Genomic DNA, 26526 nt, shown 5'->3' with positions numbered 1-26526 from the left:
CTTGTTCTGGTCCTGTGGAGAGCTAATATTTTTTAAGTCCAAGTTTATTCAGATACTGAATTTCCTACTTCTTTTACCACTAAAGCTCCAAAACTGAATGTGACAGCTTCCACAGACGGGTGTAAGATACATCACAAACAACTCACTCCTGCCAGGGAACAGCCACAGCCCACACCACATTTCACCAAAACAATCTTCTTTTTCACCTTTACCTTAATGGAGCTATAGGAGGTATGGAATTTGAGAAGCACTTACAAAGCTTGGTACAAGAGGGAATCAGATTCCTTATCTCAGACCTTTCTTCAGACAAACCCTGGCAGCAGGTCCTTCCCTCTTCTGTTCACCTTCAGTGCTGAATTCTGAAAGTTATTTTTACATGGGAGCCATATGTTTTAATATTGACTTGTTAGTACTCGGTGAAGGGTCCTGCGAAAATGGTAAGCAAGCTTGCACAATTATTTATAGAACTGTTTTTGCAACACTTGCTCTACTTTACTAAATAACAATCCCAGAAAAGCCTGTATTGTGGGTCTTCAAAGGTGGCAAAATCCCAGAGACACCGTGTGGAGTTCTTTCAGCCTTCCAAGGGGCTGGTCCATTAGAATGGGATCCTCCATTTTCTACCAACAAGAAATCCCCTCGCAAGTTCTGAACCCAGGCCACCTGTTGAGGTGAAAGAGTCAGCCTGGCAATAGGGAAACCACCTTCGAGGCAAGAGCACATCAGAGGTTACTATATAGATGCTACTATTAGGGTCCCTTATTGCTCTTTCAGAGTAACTAGTGTTTTCCCCCATACATTCTTCGATGACTATGGATGAATGTTCATGTGATTAGCTTCCCCGTGTCTTTCAGCCAGATATTTGTCAGTAAACAAACAGCTCTGATAGGTCCTTTGTTCTTTCATGGGAGCTATTTCATACCTTTCAGCTGTGCAAAGAAAATCTAATTATGGTCACTGTCAGATAGGATCCAATCAGAACCCTTTTTCAGACTGCCCAGGCTTTTTTTAGGGAATAACACTGTTCATGAAAATCATCTTTGGAGCATATATCACAAGAAGATTATTTTTATGTCACTTCTTAGTTAAGTCATGAAAGTATGACTTTTACATTCAAAGCAGCCCTTTATCACAAGGAAAGGCCATTCCTGCCTATACAGTAAAATCCTACTTGACATGAGATTTGTAAAGTGCACATTCACACAGAAGGTTATTTTAGCACTGAAGTGCTATGGTATTCATTTTATTGACCTCAGAAGGATAAAAGGCTTAGTGGAACCACCAGGATTTGCCCCTATGATCACAATGTCAAACACAGATCCTTGCTTTGGATGCATTAGCCCCAATGAGCCTCATACCTATTATTGTAGTTAGATCCCTAGACCATATTTGGCATATCTCAATTTCATACCTTACACTCCCAGACTTTGTGTGATCCAAAGCACTACTTAGAAGTGCTTGTCTATTACTTAAAGTAGATTTTTAACATGTGAAAAAGGTATAAATGCTGTGAGCTCGCCGTGACTTTAGGCTACAGCAATGGACTACTGCAATAGCAGTCCTGAAGCAAGCTTTTAGGTTTAAAATGTGTTTGTTAACATCAACGTATGTAAAAGGCCATTCACATTAACCCTGTGTAGGTCAACCACGCAAGACTCTGCAGATGTATGGATGTATGGATGTATATATGTATGTATGTATATATGTTTGTGAGTATAGTAGTTCTGTAATTCAAACTTAACCAAACGATTGGAGAGCACTGTACATAGTAAAAGACAAGCATAAAGTCAATATTTAAGAGGGGTAGAAGCTGAGTTGTGGATGGTTAATGCATTGTGCTGTGTATTCTTTAAACAAGTAAATCTTCAACTCTTTCCTGATTGGAGCTGTGTTGGGGCAGCTCTGATGGATACAGGGATATTGTTCCAGATCCTGGGTGTATAGATGGAAAAGACCTGCTGTCTTTTCTTTTCTTTTTACATTTCTTAGTCTGCAGTCTGATGGTGTTCTTGCTCTGGGATTCACTAGACATGGTGAGCGTGTCTGCAGGATAAGCAGGGGTTGTTGGTCTTGATAGCTTTGTAAATAATATGACTGATTTTGAAGATGGTGCCAGTGGAGCCAATGCAGTTCATTCAAGATGTTGGTGCTATGATCATATGTCTTCAGTCCTGAAGGAGTCATGCTGCAGCCTCTAGGACCCCCTTAATGGCTACCAGCATGGAGTCTGAGAGGCAATGGAGAAGGGCATTATCTCCATTCCAAAACAACCGTACCTGTTGTAGGGTGGGGTTGGTGTATAGGGTGAATCCAAGTGACCTTGCATTTGGTGAAAAATGGTTTTGGAACTCATCATGGTTCATGTGACTGGGCCAGGTTTATACTGTATCTTGGTTGTTGTACTTCGCAAATAACAAGGATTTCTGTCTTGTAGCGAAAATACTCCAAAGACCAAATGTTAGTGAGCATCTCACAGCAAGAACATACTCCCATTTCTGAACCACAAGAATAAAATAGGAATAGTAGAGAGAAAAAAAAGAAAGAAAGCCAGCAATATAACTGAGGCACTGAAGCATTCCAATGTTTTTCTGGAGAGTACCTCCCCTCGCCTTTACTTCTATACCAGAAACCACCCAGTCTCCCGGGATATCCCCCATGAGTAATATAGCAAAAACTCTACAAAGCACTCAGCATCCAGATGTAAACCCTCAAGAATGTCCCTCACTTATTTCTCATCTTCCACCCATAGGTGAAATGCAAAGTCCACTGATGCATCGAGTCCAAATGTGACCCTTTGGATCTCTAGTAAGGCCCTCTTATGAGCCAGGATGCCATCACCCAAGATTAAAAAAGAAAGGAGACTGGAGGTACCCATAATCACTGCCTTCCTTTGTATAGCCTTGCTTAGGATCAGGTCTACCAGTTCTGGGAATGAATCACAGTTGGAAATATTTTCAAAGTAACTCCCGGCTTCTCACAGGTAATATTTAGAGCTTCAACTATCATGAAGCACCAATAGGGCTCAGAAAACCCCACAAGCCACTACTGCAGTGGCTAACTGTGGCAGAAATGCTCAACACTCTCATTATCTTATACCTTCTAGCATTCTCCAACACTTCTATCTTTGTATCTATTTGATCATGGCCTCAATGCCCTCTGTTGCTGCTGCCAGAATGCTCAGGCTCTGCACCCTGCTCTTTATCTTGTCAGTTCTGTGGTCTACACCAAACACACAACCACTAAGGTCCTTCAGCTTCTTCTTGCATCCTTTGCATGACTGTCTCACACAATGTTCACAAGTAACTTTAAGGCTTCTAATGTTCTCTAACTGCCAAGAACAGTTTAACAATGTTGGCAGCCTCCTCAGGGACTGCCAACAAAATGGGACCATGGGCTTCTGTGGCAAACCCATGGTTTCTGGGGTCTCAGACACCATCTTCCAGAGGAATGGGACATACCTACATGGGATTGACATCACCCACTCCACTTCTTTTTCTTCTCCATTTCTCCTCTGTCAAGAACAGTAGGCAAGTCCATGCTGGCTCTCTCTTCTTACCCTTACCTGAGATCAAAGACGCCTACCAGCACTTGGGGCAGCCAAACAAGGGTAAAGAAGGGGACTTGAGCAGAAGCCCTCAAATACCAAGAACATCCTGGGACCCAGTTGGTTGTGCACCATGAACCCATGTTGTTTCAATTATTCTGGTGGGTGGTGTAACTTCATACTGATACCCGAATGTGGCATCTGATTCAGATACCACTGTTGCAATTTCTGTGCCACTGTACAGTGGCCTTACCTGAAAGTTGCTAATATGATAATTGGGTTTAGCTCATGCAATTTGTAGAATTCTGAGCACATGCACTGGGCGGTGTTTACCATCCTCTCAGTGTCCAAAGTCCAAATAAGCACAAAATCTGCCTAAAAATAGGGGATCCACGCAAAAAGATGCACTTTCCTACCCATCTTTGTCTCACAATTCAATGTAAAGTGGATCTCTGTGAGTTTCTTCACACAGTCAATAATATATTTACCATTTCACAATGCTGTTTTGAATCTGCAGAGACAACAATGATGTTTATTGACCTCTGTGTCCCAAATTGACATTATCTGCCATTATCTGACAAAGCTATCAATTATAAAGCATTATCAGTACACACACAAATGTTCTAGTCAAGAAAATGATGTAAGCAGGTGTGATTAGGCTATTAAGCCCTCTGAGATGTGATGAATCATTCTCATTGAGTCTTTAATTTGAGTGTTAACATTATTAAAGCGCCTCATGTGATTATTTAGAAACAAATGACGTTGAATATTGTCATTCTAGTACCAAGTCTATAAGCAGATAAAACATCATTCCCAGGAACCAATTGATTACTTCCAGATGATAATAGAAGCGTCTCAATATCATACTTCAAACTATGGATAATTTGCTGCCATCTCTAGAGCAACTTCCAAATTACTTATTGTGGAACTGAGCAGAAAAAGCATAACGGAGCAACATAGGGCAAACAGAGGGCCGCAAAATGAGCAGAAAAGGCAAAACAGAGCAAGAAATGAGTAGAGGAGGCACAAACAGAGGGCAGCAGGTAGACAGACAGCAGGGGGTAGCGGATTGTGGGCAAGCTGGATAGGAGAGCTTTTGCAGAGAGAGCTGGCACGTGGACCATGACTGTTCCTCCACCACCGGAGCATTGCTCCCACGTCTTGCCAGAAGTCTGTATGGTTTTCTGACCATGACCATTGTGCCACCCTCCTTCAAATCCATCAAGTCAGTCAAAGCTGCCATTGTCTAGGAGAGCCTCATTCGCTATCCCTAAAGTAACCACCAAAGTTTTGAGATTGGTATTTCTCCTAGCATTTTCCAGCACCTCTAATGGAGCTCATTAAGCACAGAAAAAGTGAAAAGGAAACAAAAATGCAACCACATCAAATGGATAGCCTCTGAGAAGCGAATAGCTCCTTAAATCAATTGGGCGGGCTTATAAAATGTATATGTTGTGCTGGTTGGTGCCCCAGAGGGGCAGGGGACCCACCAAGACCTCCAGGAAAGATTAGAGTTGCTTCGGTGTGCTGCCAGGAGGGTGGCAGGAGCCCTCACAAAGTGCTCCTCAGCGTTTCACAATTTCAACACTCTTTTGGCCAGATTTACTAAGGGCTTGTGCTGCCCTTGTGTCTCTTAACTGGTATTTAGTAAGCTACGCAAAGCTACCTTGTGAAGTTCTGTGTGGTTTATTAAATCCAAGGTAACATGAGGCAGCACGTTTTGCTGCCTTTCGTTACCTTGAGGCAGAGAGTTTTTCCATGGGTGGAGTGTGGACTTTTCCACTCATCCATATATGGATTGTGGTGTATTTACAGATTTGGTTAGATACACAAAAGACCGCTTGTAAATTCACCAGTGGTCAGGGGGGTTTGAGAGGAAGGAGACTTGAGTATGTCCTCCCAAGAAATCAAATTCCTAAAAAATACTCCAATTACACTTTTTTTAGATCGTTTCTCAATTAGTGTATTTCGTAAGGACTGACATCTATTGTGGTATGGAATATTAACCTAACCACTCAGGGAAAGGGGATCATGCTAATCATGTCCCTATTGCATAAGGGAAAAAACTAGTTGTTTTATAGTTACCCTCACACACCCTAGTGGTGTCATGCTTCATCATCGGGTCACCCCGACCCCTAAAAGTCGAGGTGGGCACAACCACAGTGTTGGGTAGCTCTTAATTAGATGAAGGTAGGGGGACTTAAATATAAGAAACCTAAATCTGACCCCTGGTTTCCCTTTATTATTGGGTCAGATCGGGTTATTAAAAATTAATAAAAAAAGGGTCTCTTTGGAATTCAATGGTCCTAAGACCATATTGTAAGTGCCGACATGTTTCAGTCCACTAGGGCCATAAAGGTCCAGGACTTTTTTCAGGGCAAATGTAGAATCCCCCTCTATGTGTAGGGAATTATAGGAAGGGATGAGCCTTGAGGTACGCCGCAGATGAGCCCAGTGGCTTCGGAGCGGAAGGGGGGGAGGCGGACGCTCTGTGTTCTGCCGGAGAGGAAGGAGGAGGTCCAGTCCAGGTCCTTCTCTTGGATTCCGGCGTTGGAGAGGCGTTTTCGTAGTGTGCGGTAGCAGACCGTGTTGAAGGTGGCTGACAGGTCCAGGGGATGAGGGCTGCGGTTTGTCCGTTGTCAAGCAGGGTCCTGATGTCATCAGTGGCGGCAATGAGGGCAGTTTCGGTGATGTGGTTGCTGCAAAACCCGGACTGGGAGGGGTCCAGGATGCTGTTCTCCTCGAGGAAGCTGGTCAGTTGTTTGTTGACGGCTTTTTCAATGACCTTCACCGTGAACGGGAGCAGGGAGATTGGTCGGAAGTTCTTGAGGTCCTTGGGGTCCGCTTTGGGTTTCTTGAGTCAGGGGTTGATCTCTGCGTGCTTCCAGCTCTCCGGTATGATCGCTGTCTCGAAGGACATGTTGATGGTTTTCCGGAGATGGGGTGCAATGGTGCTGCTGGCTTTGTTGAAGATGTGGTGTGGGCAGGGGTCTTCTGGGGATCCGGAGTAGACGGTGTTCATGATCTTGATGGTGTCATCTTCGTTGATGTTGGTCCAGGCGAGATGGTGGTTGGTGCGGGTGGTGGTTGTGGGGGCTGCGGTCTCAGTGGATGCCGGGGTGGTGACGGCGTTGAAGCTTTTGTGGATGTCAGCGATCTTGCGATGGAAGAAGGTGGCCAGCGAGTTGCACAGGTCTTGTGAAGGTGGGATGTTGTTGGTGTTGGAGCTGGGGTTGGAGAGTTCCTTCTTCACAATGTTGAAGAGCTCTTTGCTGTTGTGTGCGTTGTTGTCTAGGCGGTCTTTGAAGTAGATCCTTTTGGCGGATCTGATAAGGTGGTGGTGTCTGCGGGTGGCGATCGTGTGGGCTGTGTGGCTTTCCGGAGTTTATTCATGGATCCAGTTTTTTTCGAGTTTTCGGCAGGTTTGCTTGGAGGCTTGGAGGTCTTCGGTGAACAAGCTGGCTTTCTTGCTGGTGTGGGTAATGGAGGGTTTCTTGAGCGGGGTGAGGGTGTCGGCGCAGTTGTTTATCCACTGTCTGAGGTTGCGAGCGTCGGTGTCGGGTCGATTGGGTCTGCGAGTGGGCTCCGGGCGATGGTGGTGGAAAGCTGGTCTTTAGTGATATTACTCCAGAAGCGGTGCTGCATCTGTTGGGTGCAGTGGTGCATGGTGGGTTTCCGGAAGGTGAAGTGGATGCAGCGGTGATCGGTCCAGTGGAGCTCAGTGGTGTGGTTGAAGGAGACGTGGGAGCTTGCAGAGAAAATGGGGTGCGTGGCCGGCAGAGTCGGTGAGTATATTGACGAGTTGTCTGAGTCCGAGGTTGGCGAAGTTGTCGATCAGGTTGGTGGTGTTGGTGTTGTTGCTGTTCTTGAGGTGGAAGTTCAGGTCCTCGAGGAGGATGTAGTCCATGGAGGTGAGGGCGTGAGTGCTGACGAGGTCGGTGATGGAGATGCTGAACTGTGCTCCGGGGCCGAGGGGTCTGTAGACGAGAGTTCCTCTGAGGGTGGTGTGAATCTGGAAGTGCATTTGTTCAGCAGTGCTGAGGGTGTCGTCGGTGTTGGTTGAGACTTTGAGAGTGTTCCTGTGGACGATGGTGATTCCTCCTCCTGCTCCATTGGTGCGGTCCCTGTGGGTGATTTTATAACCTTCCAGGATGGCTATGGCGATGTCAGGTGCAGAGGAGGGGTTCAGCCAGGTCTCCGTAAGGCCCCTAGCTTTAGGGGCCTGGAGTAGTCAGAATTGCCTCACTGGTAGAAGTGAGATGGTTAGTAGTTGTCATAGTATTATCACTGGCAGCGCTGACAGGGGTAATATTTTCAGCATTTCAGGCCATTGTTTTTAACTCAGATATGCCATAAAAGACAGGGACAAGCCATCTGTCAATCATTATCATAAATGGAAATTCAGAAGGTTTTCCGGGAAAACCCCTAGCAACCTGGCAATATTGCAGCTTCCCATGAGAAACCTTTGTGAAGCCCAAATATTCCGAAAATTACCCCACATGAACAAGGAAATCTACAGTACTTTATTTATGATCTTTTTTTGTCACAAGTTCACATCGTAATATACAGAGGATCTAATTTAGATCATGGCGGTACTGCCACTGTCCATCAGTGGAAGTGGTTCCAAGCACTCTGTCAAGTTGACAGAGTCCCGGCTGCTGTATCTAGATGTGTGCTGGCTCTGCTGGCTCCGTCTCTGTCTTGGATGTGGTTTGATGTGGGAGTGAGTCCCTCGTGGACTGGATACTTGTAAGTAGTACTTATTTTTGTGCCATACACCTATGTGTTGTGTTTGCCTCAGAAACCTATGTAGGTAATGTGTTATGCCCCATTTTGTTACATATCACATGCCACACAAACAACACACACATACTATTGAATGCATATCCACAGGCACCACAGGCACAACACCCCCAAGGCCCACAACAACAATATTTTTTTTTTGTTTCAATACAGGTGTGTTCATTTTACCTTGATAAGTTGGAAGATGAATACTAATGCATAATACATAACAAAAAATAGTATGTAAGAGCAATGCAAAACTACACAAGGCTACAGCAATTGTCAACACACGATTCATAGTAAGACAATTGTAAAAGTTGCTTACATTAGATCCCGGTGACAACTGAGTCGGTTGGCCTCGTAGTGGAGTCGGACCAGCAAAGATGGCCATTACCACCAAAATCTAAATAAGACCCAGATTTCAGATACAAAGAAGTTTTGTGATTATTTTGGAAAACGTGAAATATGGAAGAATTATATTACATAACATGTTGTACGTATTGTTCCTATTCGTTTTGCGGGAAAAGCCTTTAGCTGTATTGGTTAGTATATGAGGAAAATGCTATTATAAAAGTGATAGCAGTGCAAACACTGAGCATTGTAGGAATTACAAAGATGAAATTTGAACTTTGAAGCAAAATAGACTAGGAAGCTATTGAATACATCAGTGTACATCTCAAAATGGAAAGTATATTGATTTTATAGGTGACTTCATCTTTATTAGAAAGTCGGCAGATTCAATAGAGAACATGTTCGCTGACAATAGGTGACTTGCAATGGTATTTAACAATATTAAAGCCATTTGGGTACATTCCTAGGAGACAATATAACCAGTATGTTCTTCATTTAAAGTGTTCATATGCGTTGATATCTTGGACTTAAAGTAATATTCTAGTGTATTGTTTTTTTATTTTCCAATAGATCGGCCACTCTGCTGCCTTCTCCATCCTCAGTGACAAGCTCCAGTTCCCTTCCTACCTTCGCACTGTGCCTGGAAACATTGTTCAGAATATTGCCCTTGCACAGTTGACGTGGCACTTTGGTTGGACATGGGTGGGAATGATCATTTCCGATGACGACGTGGGCTTGCAGGGTGGCCAGCACGTAAAGATGTTGATTGAACAAAATGGCGGCTGTGTAGCATTCATGGAAAAAATTCATCAGCCGTACTCCATGGCACAGGTCCGTAAGGTGTTTGACGTAATACGTAGACACTCAGTGGGAGTGATCATAATTCATAGTGCAGAGGCACACGTGAAGGTGTTATTGGAGACTCTTTATACTCAGAATGTCACCGGAAGGACCTGGATACTCTCTGCATACTTCAGTATATCTGCAGGGTTATTTGCACATCAGGCATGGAGAATACTGAATGGAACTATAGGTCTGAAGCCTTACACGGACGTCATGTTAGGCTTTGAAGACTTTCTCTACCAACTACATCCCAACAAATTTCCGGAAGATGTCTTCCTTAAATATTTTTAGGAAAAAGCATTTAACTGCAGATGGTTGGAGGACAAAAGTACTGAAACCACTGAGATGGAGCAGCTGGGAGCACAGGTGGTGCCTTGTTCAGGCAATGAGACATTGGGTGAAAGAGCATTTTCTGTGTTTGAACTCCATGACCTGAGCTTCACCTACCATGGTTACCTAGCAGTCCATGCTTTAGCTCATGCTTTGCGCACCCTCCTATCCTGCACACCGGGATGGGGGCCCTTCAAAGACAATACTTGTGCAGACATCAACAACATCAAACCATGGCAGGTCAGACCTATTTCTTAACATATTTACTCAGGACAACTAAAAAGCGTTGATTAGCAAAGAGAGAAATGAATGTGACAAAACCTAGGGCCACTGTAAAGAATGGGATATGAGCAAATGGAACAGTTTTATGTCATGTGATAAAGGTATTTAATGGGCACTAACAGGGTGGGTGGTGAAAACTGTATAGGTCAAGAGATTTAACAAACTGTGTCAAAAGAAGCCACGCTACCTCTCCACTCCATTCCTATTCAAGTCTTATTTAATGGGGGGTGTCCTCCTCTCCCAAAAGTTACTCCATTGCCAATGCCCAAACAAATGTAATGGGCACAAGCCAACCCCTCTCTGAGCCCTTTTCCTTGGCTTAGAGTAGCCATGAACAGATGCAACACTCACAATCTCATCTGGGTTTGTCCGATAAGGAGACAGGTTCACTGAGTCCTGGCAGCCCTATTGCCCTATAGTGTACCAGATGCTGTGTTCAGGTAAGTAGGCTCACTAATGCTGGATAATATTGTTCTTGGGGACACATCAGAAGATGGTTCTTCCCAGATTCGAGCTAGCTTGGTGAGAGCAAGGATCAGGCATTACCGGAAAGGAGAATCTGGTGATATGATTATGATTCAAAGGTTTGAGGTGCCATTTAAATGCTGAACATTACACCAAACCTGCCAGGGATCCACTTGAAGAGATTCATAGGCAGATTGCCATAGTGGCAGGTGGGAGATTGGCAGAAGGTATACAGAACAAAAATGACCATGCCTTCTTGAACAACCCTCACCCATGTGCCCAGTGACTTATGTCTTGCCTAAAGTGCAATAGACTGTTAAACAACGTGTAGGGTGGCTAATAGTATGCAGATGGGATTCAATACTGCTTATGTCTGTGAGGATCTTCTTTTTGATTGAAACTTACAAATATTAGTAATTCTAGACATTCCCACAGGCACCAGTTCCCCAAAATGGATGCCTTGAATATCTTAGAAGGAACCCTATGAAACAAGACCACCTCTGGTGCAAGTACCAACTACCCTTAGTGTTAAACTAGTATAGATTGACCTCACTAAGTATTACTTTATTTTCCTGGGTGACTAACGGTATCAGAGAAAGGGCACAGCAAAGGGTGCTAGTTTTGCACCCCATCTCACTCATTTGTTTCTGAATGATTTCGAGCAAAACTATATATTTTCTCCTTCAAACCCTTTTCAAGATAACCAATAACTTACATTTTTCTAATTTGGAATGGCTACATTGATCTACTGCAATCCCTGATGGATACATGTTATCAGCAAGTATACCATTTACCATGAACATATCAATTTACTTCACTATTAATCTAGTAGAAGGCAAACTTTGCATCAGATTTCTGGAAACCAATGTAAGGAATTATTTGCTCAGCTACACAAGTCACCTTTCCAAAAAAACTTGCTCTCTGAAAAGTTTTTTAAATTACAAAGAAAGTGTAGTCCAAAATGCAACTATTTTTCAGGTTTAGCGACCCTGATTATACTACTGAATCAACAGCCCAGAGTGACTGTTCAACAGAGCATGTAAAGAGAGTTGATCTGTCCTCTAGAAGAAGTGCTACATCTCAAAGAGAGGAACAGTGGAGCATACCCATGAGACTTGATGATTCACTTTAGAGACCCTTGTGCACCTTCAAAACAACAAGAAGTTAAAAGTATCACATTATGAGGGTGCTTAGACTAACTAAAAGAACTACATCTCCTATTACCAAACAGGGATTGGCAATTAGGAGCCATTACAATAGTTAAAGTTGCAACACATGCTTTTACCTCACAGATAAAGTCTTTTCAGCATCAGAATATACAAACCATGTTAAAAAATCATGCTAACAAATGCTGAATATGTAAATCACATAATTTGGAATCTTTGCAATTATATTAAGAGTGCCTAAGAAAAGAATTAATGTGTTCATCTGTAACAAAACTGGTACTCATGTAAAGCGCTCTGATGCCCGATGTCTCGGGTCTACTTTGCGCTATATACAACTCTTTAAAAAAAAATCATTATTTGTCAAATGACACAAAAGATCAAACATTTCATTACTTTCTGATTTATAAAGGGCGATGAACCTCTCTCAAGGTAAAACTGAATTTTTAGAATATTGTCATTTTTTCAGCAAAGCATTATCCTCCATCAATTAGAATTTTCTCATCACATTATTCAGTGTTTTTTAAAAGTGGTATAGGTAGATGGCTGACCCCAGTGAGAATTTATCTGGAGAATCTGCAAAGAGGTTTCCGGTTATCTTCTTGCAAGCTGTTTTGGTGATTTTTGTGTTCTTGCTCTTTGTTTTTGGCAAAATGTCATAATGGCCCCCTGTATTGCTATTGTTTGCTTGATTAAACCAAACTCTGGAAGTATCTGTGCTGGGGAATCATTTTTCAGCAAGGAGAAAAGCTACCTTATGTTCTGGAGACAATGATGAACACTGGGATTCAACACTGTTGAATCCCAATTGCTCAACTCTTCACTAAGTTAGTCAGTAGCAGTTTTGCAACTTCTGTTTTTAGTAATGTTTGAAATACTACCATTAGAGTACACTCTTAAGCTCCAAGCTGTCGCTTTTGGGGTAGAGGAGCCTCTAGAACTGATAATCAGTCCAAAGTATGTATACTCATGCAATATCCCAAATTGATTTCCTCTTTTTTTTAAAAAAAATTCTTTATTTTGTTGTCTGTCAGCACTGCCTAGGTCTTTTGTTAGGTTTATTTCCATGCCCTTTTTTTGCTCTATACAATGCTAGGGCATCAATAAGTTGTTGCAACCCCACTTTAGTTTGACTTGCCAAGATTTCATCATGTGTGCATCACAAGTTAGATAACGAGTGTCTATCAAGTTGAGGGAGTGAGAATTGACAGTCTGCAGGTTAGAGGTAAAGTTTGCCAGAAAAAGATTGAAAGGTTGGGGGGGCAGAACGTGCCCCTGCTTCAAGCTGAGTCATTGTCAAATCTTCCTGGTGACACAAGAGCCATCATCAATCTTGATTTTCATACAGGTGTTCGTGTATAGGAGGTGGATACACCTGAGGAGTAAGAAAATATGATTGGAGTAAATGTAATTCCTTACTAGATTCCTCTATGTCTCTACATTTCAATAACACCTAGAGTTTATAAGATTACCTGGTTGCTGGCTGTACCCATCCTAAATACTATTTTCCCCCCTCCATTTGAATTATGTGGAAACTGTGCATTATGGAGCGAAGATTTGACGTATGGATGGCATTCTGTCTAAGCCTACCATTACCTGGTTGCTTGCTGTACCCATCCTTGCTGTAACCATCCTTATTATGTGGAAATTGTGCATTATGTAACAAAGATTTGGCGTATGAATGCCATTCTGCCTAAGTCTACCTTTACATGTATTTATAATTGCAGTTGTATCTGTAATCATATTTGTATAGCACTTCATACACCCTACAAGGTGCTGAAGTGTACTATCTGATGGTAGCCTGCTAAACCATGAAGGAATTCTTGGCTTTAAGAATGTTGTTTACAGGGTGTTAGTCCTGGCATTCTTGGAATTGTTTTCACCCTAACGTTTTTGCCTTTAACACTCCTGTTTCCTGATTTCGTTTTGCTGGCTTTAAGACTATGAACTCTTTACCACAGGTAACCAGTGATAAAGGGATTGTGCTCTCTCCTTAAAACATGGTAAAATTGGCTTATACTAAATTTCCATATTTAATTTACTTGTACGTCTCTAGTATGGTGGCACTCTCCGTGCCTATGGCCTGAATATTCTATAGTGGACTGCAGCACTGATTGTACCACCCACTTAAGTAGCAATGTAAACTTGTCTCAGGTGAGCCATTGCAGCTTGTGTGTGTGCAGTTTAAAACTGCCATGTCGACCTGGCAAAATAAACCTTTGCCAGGCCCAAATGTTGATTTTTATTACATATGGGTAACCCCTAGGGTAGGCCTTTGCAGCCCTGGACAGGTCAGGGTGCAATGTTTTAAAAAGTAGGATGTGCTTTTCAGTTTTACATGTCCTGATAGTAAAAACAATCCAAAATTAGTTTTTCACCACTGCGCGGCCTACCTCTCCCACACGATAACATTGGGGTTACCTTATTAGATTTAATAAGCTGTGATTTCCAAATGGAAACAGGTAATCTGTTCATGTTTGGTGTCTTTGGAATTGTAATTAAAAATCCTAACTTATGGTGAAGTCAGATTTTTTGATTACCATTTAGAAAATGCCACTTTTAGAGAGTTGGCATTTTCCTGCCTTAGACAGTTGGTGCCTGGAGCCTGTCTCTAAGTCTCATGACTGGGTGTAGTTGATAATTGGGATTTGTGCATTCTTCCTAGACAGCCACACACAAAAGGGAGTCTGGGCGTTGCTGGATGTGCCATCACTAGCAGGATGGGAGGAGGAGCAGGAAACAGCCCCACTTACACTTGAAAAGGCTGTGTCCAGCCTCCACACAAAGGGATGCATATATCATAGAGCGAGGGCCTGGAATGCAGAGCAGCTGTGCACAACAAAGGCATGCCTCTAGTAGCCTCTCCCCACTTCAAAGGCACAACTGGGTATAAATGTTGCACCTCTGACACCAACTCTTCAGTACACTTCTGGATCTATGTATACCCTGCGAGGAAGAAGAACTGCTGTGCTATTAAAAAGACTGCCACTGTGCTGGACTGGTCTTCTGACCAGAACCGATGCATTGCTACTGCTCAGTGGATTGGACCAGTTGCAAAGACCCACGTCGCCCTCACAACCCGCAATCACCTTTAATCCCCTGCTGCATGACTCATCCTCAGCACAGCCCTCGCATTCCTCGTCAATGGCAGCCTAAATGATGATACCATACTCCGCATCTCAGCCTCGCAGATCCTCGGAATCGGTGCATTGCCCCAACTGTGTGAAGCATCTGCGATGCCGGACTTTACATCATAAGCTCTAATTGACAGGATCTTCTATGACAATGCAGGCTCCGTACCACAGCCTCACTGCATCTCTCAGGCTGTGCCACTCACCTTTGACATGGATCCTCGCAATGCTCCACAAACCAGGATTTAAAGTCCTTTGTTCAGCGGGCCTAATTGGGTTCCAGTATTACTTTTAATATCTATGGGCTGCATTTCCTGCGGTGTTTATGTTTGAATCCTTTACACATTGCCTGTGTTAAGCCTGACGCCTGACTTATCTGTGCCAAGCTACCAGATGGCTCAGCACAGGTTAATCAAGGATTGGCTTGTGCCACACCCTAACAAGGATTGTGGTTGCTGCCTGACCAGGGCTCACACCCCAGTCAACCAACAAACTAATTTAATACACAGGGAGACCTGTGTAGAATGAGTTTTGGTGTTGCCTGTGAGGGAACAGAGTGGTGCTCTTACCCTCTCTTGGGTTGGAGCACTTAATAATGTAGTTGAGAGAAAGGCATTGAGAGATAGGGCATTATGGGCAATTTACATCAGTGTGAGATATATATTTTTATCAGTAGAAATGTGGGAACGCTGGATGGTATGACTTTTACCATTGGCTGCGAATTCCGATGCCACTGCTACCCACTTGTGAGAAGCAGGTACTTTTGTCCTGTATTCAACAGTTGGAGGGCATTATGGATAAGCAGAGCAACACAGATATGTTAAATGTTCCTAGATTCTATCAACCTCTTCTCTTTAAAATTGTGTGGGGATGACAGGTTTTAGTGGGGACAAACGCTATGGACATAATACTTTATTTTCACAAAGGGATCTCTAAGATAACTGTGAGGGGGCAGTGGTCCTGTAAAATTCTAAGTTAAAGAAAATAAATGATCCCTTGCAGTTAGTGGTTCCCAACTTCCCCATATGGCATCCGCATAGGGCGCTGTATTGCAGAGGTTGACTGGTACCCACCAAGGTACATATTTGTCCAAGGATCTCCAATTTCACACTTCGTTGTTATTTTCTTTACAAAAAATGTACCTATAGATAGATAATACCCCCATTCTGGTGCTCCAGAGGATCTGCAATGTTGATAGCAAACAGAGCCCAGAGAGAAATGTATTGTGCCTAGAAGCCCAGCTTCACACTCTGTTATAAGTTTTCTTTTTCTTATCAGAAAATGAACCCAGGAGTCTAAGGGACATTTCAGGGTACATGAGAGAGGCAGATTATAAGTTACCACATGGATCTGCTCCCCTGGAGAAGTTGATGGTAGGGGCATACTTTACTGATTGAGTAATGGAGGCTCACCATAAGTTGGCAGGGTATGCTCAGACGTGAGTCCCTTGCTCACTTTGCCACTGGATTCAAGCAAGCCAGGCTGAAGACGGCTGAGATGCCAGAAACCTCGGAAGCTTGTTTCCGGTCCAGGGAAGGCATGACTTGGCAGTTCGGGCTGGACTGTTCCCATGAGGCACAGGATCAGACTGATTTGCATATGCCATGTCTGAACTGGGGTGGCAGAGTGGGCTAAAGAACGGTGATGGATTAAACCCAGATCTGTTGACTGGGTGTGAGTGTTTGATTGGTTCGGATGCTCCGTCCATCACCACCCCTTTTTGTACCGCTGAGTAATGGACGCTGGCTGATGCCAGGTGGGGCCGGACTCTGCTCCACATATCATGTTTTCCAAGTTATCATTTTCCCAGGGGCCTTTTGATGTTTCAGACCCTCTGAGATATGCAGATTTGGCAGTGCTCCACCCCAATATTCCCTCCCAGGACCTAGAAAGTTAAGTATGGCTAGGGAGGTCTGGGAAACTTGTGAAACTCATACCAGGTGGTCCAATGGGTGTATCCCTGTGTAAGGATTGCTCTCCTTTGGTTCTCATTGATAAGGAAACAATTTGGGAGGAAAACTGCTCAAAATGAAAGAGCCTCCCATTTCCAACTGTACCACAATCAGTGCTTGGATGGTAAGTTGTCTGCCACCTGAAAGTAATGTCTCTGGCACCCTCTGGATTCCCTTCCATGACATTGGCATGCTGGATGTCCTGAGCATCATTGATAAGTAAACCAACCTTAACAGAAGCGATGCTGGTGCCAGGCTGGATGATTACGAAGCCTGCCAGCATATGTATCAAGGGGTCCCTGAGGCTGGTGCATGGACATGACCACCACATCCATACCACCTGTCAAGTAGGGCCAGAGATGGGGCGATTACAGGCAATACACCCTTGAGCTCAATCCATGGAGGCTCATTTACAAGCCCTGTGTGTAGGCAGAATATCACTTGTTGTGACATTCCGGTGGCGCACAATGCGGGGCCATATCTACCAGCCCAAGTAAATCTACCCTGAGTGACTTTTCATGGTCTTGTAGATGTAAATGTTTTTGGAAATGTTTTTGTACTTGTATAGCGCACAGCTACCCGCAGTGGGCTTCCCGGCGCTTGTACGAATACCGCAAGGGAACCCTTCCTGGCTTTCCCTGTGAAGTGCCCACTCCTGGGCACCCCAATGGTGCAGACCAGGCATCCCTCGCGTTGTGGGGCCGTTGTGGAGACTAAGCAAGCTATTGCCCAGAGTTGCAGCGTTGGACCCATGATCAGAATAGGCACTGTGTCGAGAATATCCGGTCAGGGGAATTAATGCGCCCAAGTCGCCGCCGGGGCAGGAATCGAACCCTGGTCCCTGGCCAGAGCTCTGCATCGAGGTCTGCCTGCTCTAACCATTGAGCCACACTTCTCCACCACTAGATATGGAGTGAGGCAATGCAGTGCATGTTGATGTGCTGCCTCACACTACAATGGGGAGGTGTGCGATGGGCATTACGGTGGGCGTTCCCACATAACACCCATGGCATTGACACATTCTCAGATTTACAACAAGCTGTAAACCTGGAAATGTGTCAAAAACCCATGCCTTCCCATTGGTGTCGGAGGGGAGGTGCAACGAGGAGAAATAACATAATTATTAGTTAAGTATGGCTAGGGAGGTCTGGGAAACTTGTGAAACTCATACCAGGTGGTCCAATGGGTGTATCCCTGTGTAAGGATTGCTCTCCTTTGGTTCTCATTGATAAGGAAACAATTTGGGAGGAAAACTGCTCAAAATGAAAGAGCCTCCCATTTCCAACTGTACCACAATCAGTGCTTGGATGGTAAGTTGTCTGCCACCTGAAAGTAATGTCTCTGGCACCCTCTGGATTCCCTTCCATGACATTGGCATGCTGGATGTCCTGAGCATCATTGATAAGTAAACCAACCTTAACAGAAGCGATGCTGGTGCCAGGCTGGATGATTACGAAGCCTGCCAGCATATGTATCAAGGGGTCCCTGAGGCTGGTGCATGGACATGACCACCACATCCATACCACCTGTCAAGTAGGGCCAGAGATGGGGCGATTACAGGCAATACACCCTTGAGCTCAATCCATGGAGGCTCATTTACAAGCCCTGTGTGTAGGCAGAATATCACTTGTTGTGACATTCCGGTGGCGCACAATGCGGGGCCATATCTACCAGCCCAAGTAAATCTACCCTGAGTGACTTTTCATGGTCTTGTAGATGTAAATGTTTTTGGAAATGTTTTTGTACTTGTATAGCGCACAGCTACCCGCAGTGGGCTTCCCGGCGCTTGTACGAATACCGCAAGGGAACCCTTCCTGGCTTTCCCTGTGAAGTGCCCACTCCTGGGCACCCCAATGGTGCAGACCAGGCATCCCTCGCGTTGTGGGGCCGTTGTGGAGACTAAGCAAGCTATTGCCCAGAGTTGCAGCGTTGGACCCATGATCAGAATAGGCACTGTGTCGAGAATATCCGGTCAGGGGAATTAATGCGCCCAAGTCGCCGCCGGGGCAGGAATCGAACCCTGGTCCCTGGCCAGAGCTCTGCATCGAGGTCTGCCTGCTCTAACCATTGAGCCACACTTCTCCACCACTAGATATGGAGTGAGGCAATGCAGTGCATGTTGATGTGCTGCCTCACACTACAATGGGGAGGTGTGCGATGGGCATTACGGTGGGCGTTCCCACATAACACCCATGGCATTGACACATTCTCAGATTTACAACAAGCTGTAAACCTGGAAATGTGTCAAAAACCCATGCCTTCCCATTGGTGTCGGAGGGGAGGTGCAACGAGGAGAAATAACATAATTATTAGTTAAGTATGGCTAGGGAGGTCTGGGAAACTTGTGAAACTCATACCAGGTGGTCCAATGGGTGTATCCCTGTGTAAGGATTGCTCTCCTTTGGTTCTCATTGATAAGGAAACAATTTGGGAGGAAAACTGCTCAAAATGAAAGAGCCTCCCATTTCCAACTGTACCACAATCAGTGCTTGGATGGTAAGTTGTCTGCCACCTGAAAGTAATGTCTCTGGCACCCTCTGGATTCCCTTCCATGACATTGGCATGCTGGATGTCCTGAGCATCATTGATAAGTAAACCAACCTTAACAGAAGCGATGCTGGTGCCAGGCTGGATGATTACGAAGCCTGCCAGCATATGTATCAAGGGGTCCCTGAGGCTGGTGCATGGACATGACCACCACATCCATACCACCTGTCAAGTAGGGCCAGAGATGGGGCGATTACAGGCAATACGCCCTTGAGCTCAATCCATGGAGGCTCATTTACAAGCCCTGTGTGTAGGCAGAATATCACTTGTTGTGACATTCCGGTGGCGCACAATGCGGGGCCATATCTACCAGCCCAAGTAAATCTACCCTGAGTGACTTTTCATGGTCTTGTAGATGTAAATGTTTTTGGAAATGTTTTTGTACTTGTATAGCGCACAGCTACCCGCAGTGGGCTTCCCGGCGCTTGTACGAATACCGCAAGGGAACCCTTCCTGGCTTTCCCTGTGAAGTGCCCACTCCTGGGCACCCCAATGGTGCAGACCAGGCATCCCTCGCGTTGTGGGGCCGTTGTGGAGACTAAGCAAGCTATTGCCCAGAGTTGCAGCGTTGGACCCATGATCAGAATAGGCACTGTGTCGAGAATATCCGGTCAGGGGAATTAATGCGCCCAAGTCGCCGCCGGGGCAGGAATCGAACCCTGGTCCCTGGCCAGAGCTCTGCATCGAGGTCTGCCGGCTCTAACCATTGAGCCACACTTCTCCACCACTAGATATGGAGTGAGGCAATGCAGTGCATGTTGATGTGCTGCCTCACACTACAATGGGGAGGTGTGCGATGGGCATTACGGTGGGCGTTCCCACATAACACCCATGGCATTGACACATTCTCAGATTTACAACAAGCTGTAAACCTGGAAATGTGTCAAAAACCCATGCCTTCCCATTGGTGTCGGAGGGGAGGTGCAACGAGGAGAAATAACATAATTTCTCCTCGTTTTTCCTCTTTCTATGTGTGATAAAGTCAGCAGGACACATAGAAAGAGGAAGTCACCTCCATTGAGTATTTTCATGCAGAAAGGTGCCCCTTCCGGCACAAAAACAATCATGCCTACAACGCAAACACCTTTGCACCATGGTGCAAGGGTGTCTGCGATTGCGCATGGCAGCCAATTGAGTTTCAGGCAGGGAAAAAGGACAGGCACGCGCTGTATTCGATCGATACGGTCCATTCATACCCTTTTCTTTTGCCTTAGGGCAGCGCAGCAGGAAGGGTTGCGGCATTGCCCTATGGCAAAATATTGTAAATAAGGCCCTTAGGGCTAGATGTAGGTGGCCGTTTCAGGCCATTTACCGATCGGTAACGGACGATTTTGGCCATTACCGATCGGTAAATGGGTGACAGGTATGTAGGGGGCATTTTTTTACAGATTCGGTAAAATTATCCATTCGGTAATTTTACAGAATCGGTAAAATAAAAATTCTGTAAATTTACCGAATGTGAGGCTCCCAGATGTAGGTGGGACTCTTCTGAGTCCCAGAGGCCTTAAAGAATCGGTATTTTACCATCAAATCCAATTTGATGCTAAAATACCGATTCCGATGTGCATGCACATGTGTGCATGCACACCTATGCCATGTGACAGGCAGACCTGCCCTTAGAGCATTTATGCCTGCCACATGGTACCCGAGCCTGTTTTGGGGGTGCCAGAGGGTGTCAAAGTGACACCCCCTGCACCCTTGTGAAAATCGGTATTTACCGATTCGGTAAATACCGATTCGGTAATGCCCATTCATTCCTATGGGCTTCAAAGCCCATACCGAATCGGTAAATACCGAATACTTCCGATTCGGTATTCCAGCACATCTGGAATACCTACATGTCCACAGCTTAGATTTACCGATTTTTAATTACCGAATCGGTAAAATTCGGTCATTAAAAATCGGTAAATCTATTTTACCTACATCTAGCCCTTAGTTTCTTGCATCTTGTAAATGTAATGTAGCATAAATGTGACATCTGGACTGTGAAAATAAATACACCAATGTGCATCGTCTAGTTCACCGTAAGCACATTCTCTAAAGAATTTATTGCAAGGAACTTGTAACCCCAGCTGTTAGCTACAATGTTGTAACATGCTGATAAAATCCTTCTTTTCGCTGCCTTTCTTCCTGCAGCCCAATTAACACGTTTTGTCCTATACATGCCTCATAGCGATTAATTTTCACTGAAAAATGGTCAAATGAAAAGGAGTAAGTCGCAATTGTTTCAAGTGCTTAAATTCAGTTTTAAATTCTTCTTTAGTGATATGTATTTAAATTTGCCTGAAGACCCCAGCACCAGGCACTGTGCTACCTCGATCCACCTGTAATACTTTATTACAGTATAGTAACCATGTCATTTTCGTACTTTACTCTGGATTTTGACCATGAAATGAGATGCAGGTTGTATGCAGGTGTTTAGCATTCCAGGTTTTATATAAAATCCAGTGGGGACTGACTGTAGATTACAAAGGGGGGACCGGGAGTGTTTTGAAGAGACCATAAGAAGCATGGAGGAACAAGACTTTAGTAGAGCAGAAACTATCTTTACACAAACCTCTGTTCTATCACACTCCACAGATTCTACATTACCTGAAAAATCAGCACTTTACGACGCGCAGTGGTCGGGAAATATTCTTTGATAAAAATGGAGACCCTCCTACCTCTTTTCATATTGTAAATTTTCGGATTTCTCAGGATGAGGAATTCCAGCTGGTAAAAGTGGGAGAAATAGATCCAAATAACCCAGGGGACAAAGGGATAACCATCAACATCAGCAACATCTTGTGGAGCGGAGGATCACGTGAAGTAAGGATGGAGTGAGTGAACTGCAGTGGAATGAGTATTTGAAAGACTATATAATCTTTCCTGTTCAAAGCTTGATCTCTTTCTATGTTAACCAACTACACAGAAAGGTAACATGTTCCAGACATGGAAGTTCACCTGAAATCCATATAATTTAGAATGCGTGTGGGCCAAAATATTGAGTACCGGACCGTTTTGAATTTTTATCATAGGCAAAAAAAAATCTCATCTCTCACAAATACGTTTTGTATCTTTACCATATTATGTGACATCAGATTGTTTCTTGGGTCACTAATAACAATATAAATGCAGATAATATGATGGTAAAATATATACCACATTCTGAAAATTTAAATACATGCCTATCCCTTACCATAGTCCTGAATCTAACCCAAGCCCTGAACCTAATCCTAGCCCTGAACCTAACCCTAATCCACCTAACCATGAACCCAACCCCATTCCACCTAATCCTAGCCTTGAACCTACCATAGCCCTGAACCTAACCATAATCCGCTTAACCCTAGTCATTAGCCCAATCCTAATCCACCTATCCGTAGTCTTGAACATACCCTAGTCCTGACCATATCCATAAATCATCTAGCCCTAGCCCTTAACCCAACGCTAACACACCTAACCCTAGCCTTGGACCTACCCTAGCCCTGAACCTAACCATAATCCGCTTCACCCTAAACCTTGGCCTAACCCTAATCTGCTATCCCTAGTCATGAACATACCCTAGTCCTGAACATACCCGTAAATCAACTAACACTAGCTCTTAATCCAATGCTAACACTCCTAACCCTAACCTTCAACCTACCCTAGCCCTAAACCCAACCCTGATTTACCTAGCCAAGAACGTTGAATCCAACCCTAGCACTAAACTTAACCCTAATCCACCTAACTTTAGCTTTGAACCTAACCCTAGCCTTGAGCCAAATCCTAATCCACCTAACCTTAGCCTTAAAACTAACCGTAAGGCACCCAACAGTAGCCTTTACCCCTACCCGCGCCCGAGCCTAACCCTAATCAAACTAACCCTAGCCTTGAACTTAATCATAATCCACCTAAACCTAGCCTTGAACATTACCATAGTCCAGAGGCTTACTGTAGTAAAAAGGTACATCCAGACCAATGGGTTCAAAGGTAGTTTATTAAAGTATATTCAGTCCAGGTGCTCCCAGCTTGTCGAGTATCATCTCAGTCACGCTCCCAACATTCTATCGCTGACTTCAGCTGATAGCACGGGCTAAACCAAGGTGGGGAAAGCGTTGGGGGGAATAGGAAGGGTGGGTGAAACCATGGGGAAGTTACAACACATCATCCTTCCTAGGGTGAACGCAAAGGATAGAAAAGCAGGGAGCGTAGAGCCAGAGAGTGAGAGGGAGAGAAAGAAAAAAAAAGAGAGAGATAGAAGTGGCTGGGGGTAACGGGTGAGAAGGGAGAGGGTGCAGAACAACAAATCCAAACATTACCATAACGCCAAAACATAGGGTCTTGCGCAGAAGACAACTTCCTAGGTTCCCTACATGGGTTTAACAGATAGGGGTATAATGAGCCCCCTAGAAAATGGCATCCCTGACCGTTACCTCATGTTGTACTGTCTGTGCCAGAACGGGGTGTTTTTTTTGTCTGAAACGTTCTCTTCTCTGCCCCGTTTCCTGCCTTCTGTCACCTGACTCCGAATTCCCCTCACTTAATTGGTTGCCTCTAATAGTAACGGGAACTACCTGGTCTTGGCTCCACATTTTCCTGTCCTCAATGACTACCACATTGCTCTTAACTTCCTTTATTTTCCCTGGGGCGTAGAACCAGTCTCCTCTTTTCCCTAATTTGTCAGGCTTCCTGATATACACCATCTGTCCATCCTTGAGGTTCTTCTCCTTTACACCCCACTTCCTGTCGTACCACTCTTTGTATTTGCTTTGCTTGTCTTCAATTTTCTTCCTCATCTCCTCCTGATCAACTTCCACATGAACATTTTTGCCTATCCAATTCGGGGAAAGCTTAGATCCAGCCTTCCTTCCTCTCAACAGCTCAAACGGTGAGTGTCCTGAAGTGGAGTTGGGGGTGTTATGATATGCCCACAGCGTTTCCATGATGGCATCCTCCACGTTTTTCCCCGACTTGCTGGCCAGATTCATGCAGTCCTTCAACAGACGGTTCGCTCTTTCCACTTTTCCATTCGCCTTTGGACAATACAACGGTGTACAGACATGGGTAATCGAGCAGTCTCTTAGAAACTCTTTCATCTCCTCCGAGATCAGTTGCACGCCATTGTCTGTTATCAATGTTGTTGGAATTCCCTCTCTTGAAAACACCTCTTTCAAGAAGTGTATCAAAGACTTAGTATTGATATTACATACCATTTTGTGAGTTATCCAGTTTGAGTAATAGTCAATCAATACCAACAGGTACCAGTCTTGGGAGCCTCTACCATGAATGGGGCCCGTAATGTCAAAACGCAGTTTTTGCCAAGGCGCCATAGGTACTTCAACCGGGATTAAGGGAGAATGTTTAGTTACTTTTGATTTGTCACTTAAGCTACATGCGTAACAATCGCGTACTTTTTCCTCCATTTCTCGATCCATTTCTGGGAACCAGTAGTCTGCTCATAACCTTGACTTGCACAGACTTCTGCCCAAATGACCTTCATGGGCCAGAGAGATCACTTGATTCCTCATCCCCTCAGGAGGAACTAGTTTTCCTGACTTCAAGATGAAGTTCCCCTCCACCGATAGGTCTTCCCTGACATTCCAGTACGGTTGTATTTCGGTGTCCAGTTCCTTGCACTTGTTTGGCCATCCTGACACAATATACTTCTTTACCTTCTTCAAGGTTTCGTCCTGTTCCATTTGGTTTTCCCATTTTTCCTTTGCCACTGCCGCCACGCCAACTTCCAGAATAGTTTCATCTACTTTTTCCTCCTCTTCATCACAGCATATTGGAGCCCTTGAGAGGAAATCTGCCACCCTGTTTTGTTGCTCCAGAATGTATACCGCTCTGAAATTAAAACCTTGCAGGCCCAACACCCACTTTGCTATGCGCTGGGTCATTTCCTCCATACATTCGGGGGGACCACTCGGTCCCCCCGAACGTATGGTTGGGTGCCCCGATCCTCCCGGGAAACCATTTTGGGCGGGGGGCGTGTCTCGGCTGGTATGCCCGAAGCGGCGTAGCCGGGGGGCGCCTTTTTCCCGCCCAAGAGGGGTTGTCCTAGACACCTACACCGATGACCACGCCCAGTAGGCGTACCGGAGGAGGGTACACGCCCTCCCGCAGAAGAATAAATAGAGCAGGAATCCGAAGAAGCGTCCTCTTGTTCCTGTGCTCTGAAGGCTGCACCCACTCGTTGCTCGTGAGCCCTCGACGGAACAAGCAGCAATTTTGACCCACCCACCAGCCCCTTATGGCAATGTTTGTTTTGTAATAAAGTTTTGCTGAAGTTAGGCCCTTTTTCCTTCGTAGAAAAGTAAAGGAATGTTTAGGTTAAGGATGTGACTTCTGTCTGTAGGATGCTGTTTTTTCTTTTTAGGAGTAAACAGTCTTGATACAATTAGGCATGCTGAATTTTTCCTTCCTTAGTAGGTGAACAACTGTCGTATTTATTTTTTGGTCGGGCGGTAAGGTCATGATCGGTGAGCAGTAATTTCAAGGTCCCTAGAGGGGGGCGCCACCCAGAATGGATGGGAGCACCCGGGGGGAGGCGGCCATTGGCCCCTCCCACGGGGAGGCGGCACCCACTAAGGATGGGTCGCCTAAGGGGAGACGGCCATAGGCCCCTCCTACTAATTTCCCGGGGGCCGGATATCCGCGACGGCGGATAGAGAGTGTGGGGATGGGGGGGTGTCCACGCTGTCCTTCCTACAGATACCTCACACGGGAACTCAGACGACCTTTAAGATGGCGTCGAGTGAAAAGGGGGCCCCCACCACGACAAGGGAAGTTACAGTTGGCAATGAGGGTAGAGTCCTCTGCGCATGCGCCACTCACACCGTGAGGGCGAGAGTTTTGGTAGTAGGGATCTGACACCGGTTAAGACCTAGCCGTTGGCCCTTAATGCTAGGATGTACAATTTTAATTTAGAATGTATGCATTTGCAGGATGTTAGACTCGGCTAGGAAACCTTTGTATTAGAGATCTGTTAAGGTTAGCCAAAGAACATGTCTTCATCGAAATGTAATAAATGTAAAATTGTACATGATTATGAAACTTTTATTTAATGTTTTAAATTTTGTTTCATATTTTAATAAATACGGCCGGGAGGGTGACTCCCTCCCGCCTTCCAAAAGTTCAAGCCTGCGTCCGACTTCCCATCCTTGGGGATTGTGTTG

At 44.8% G+C, this 26526-nt stretch overlaps 1 protein-coding gene across 1 annotated transcript in view; it reads left to right on the top strand.

The window, feature by feature from the left end:
• LOC147693456 (vomeronasal type-2 receptor 26-like) overlaps positions 1 to 26526 on the top strand; it is a 56929-nt gene that overhangs the window by 6363 nt on the left and 24040 nt on the right. The window contains exon 3 of the mRNA XM_086935996.1: positions 21971 to 22198. Coding sequence (XP_086792122.1) covers positions 21971 to 22198 — 228 coding nt within the window. The remainder of the gene's footprint in view (positions 1 to 21970; positions 22199 to 26526) is intronic.

The sequence above is a fragment of the Lissotriton vulgaris genome, chromosome 8 (genome assembly GCF_964263255.1).
Source record: "Lissotriton vulgaris chromosome 8, aLisVul1.2, whole genome shotgun sequence".
NCBI lineage: Eukaryota > Metazoa > Chordata > Amphibia > Caudata > Salamandridae > Lissotriton > Lissotriton vulgaris.
This window is presented reverse-complemented; position numbering and strand designations above follow the sequence as displayed.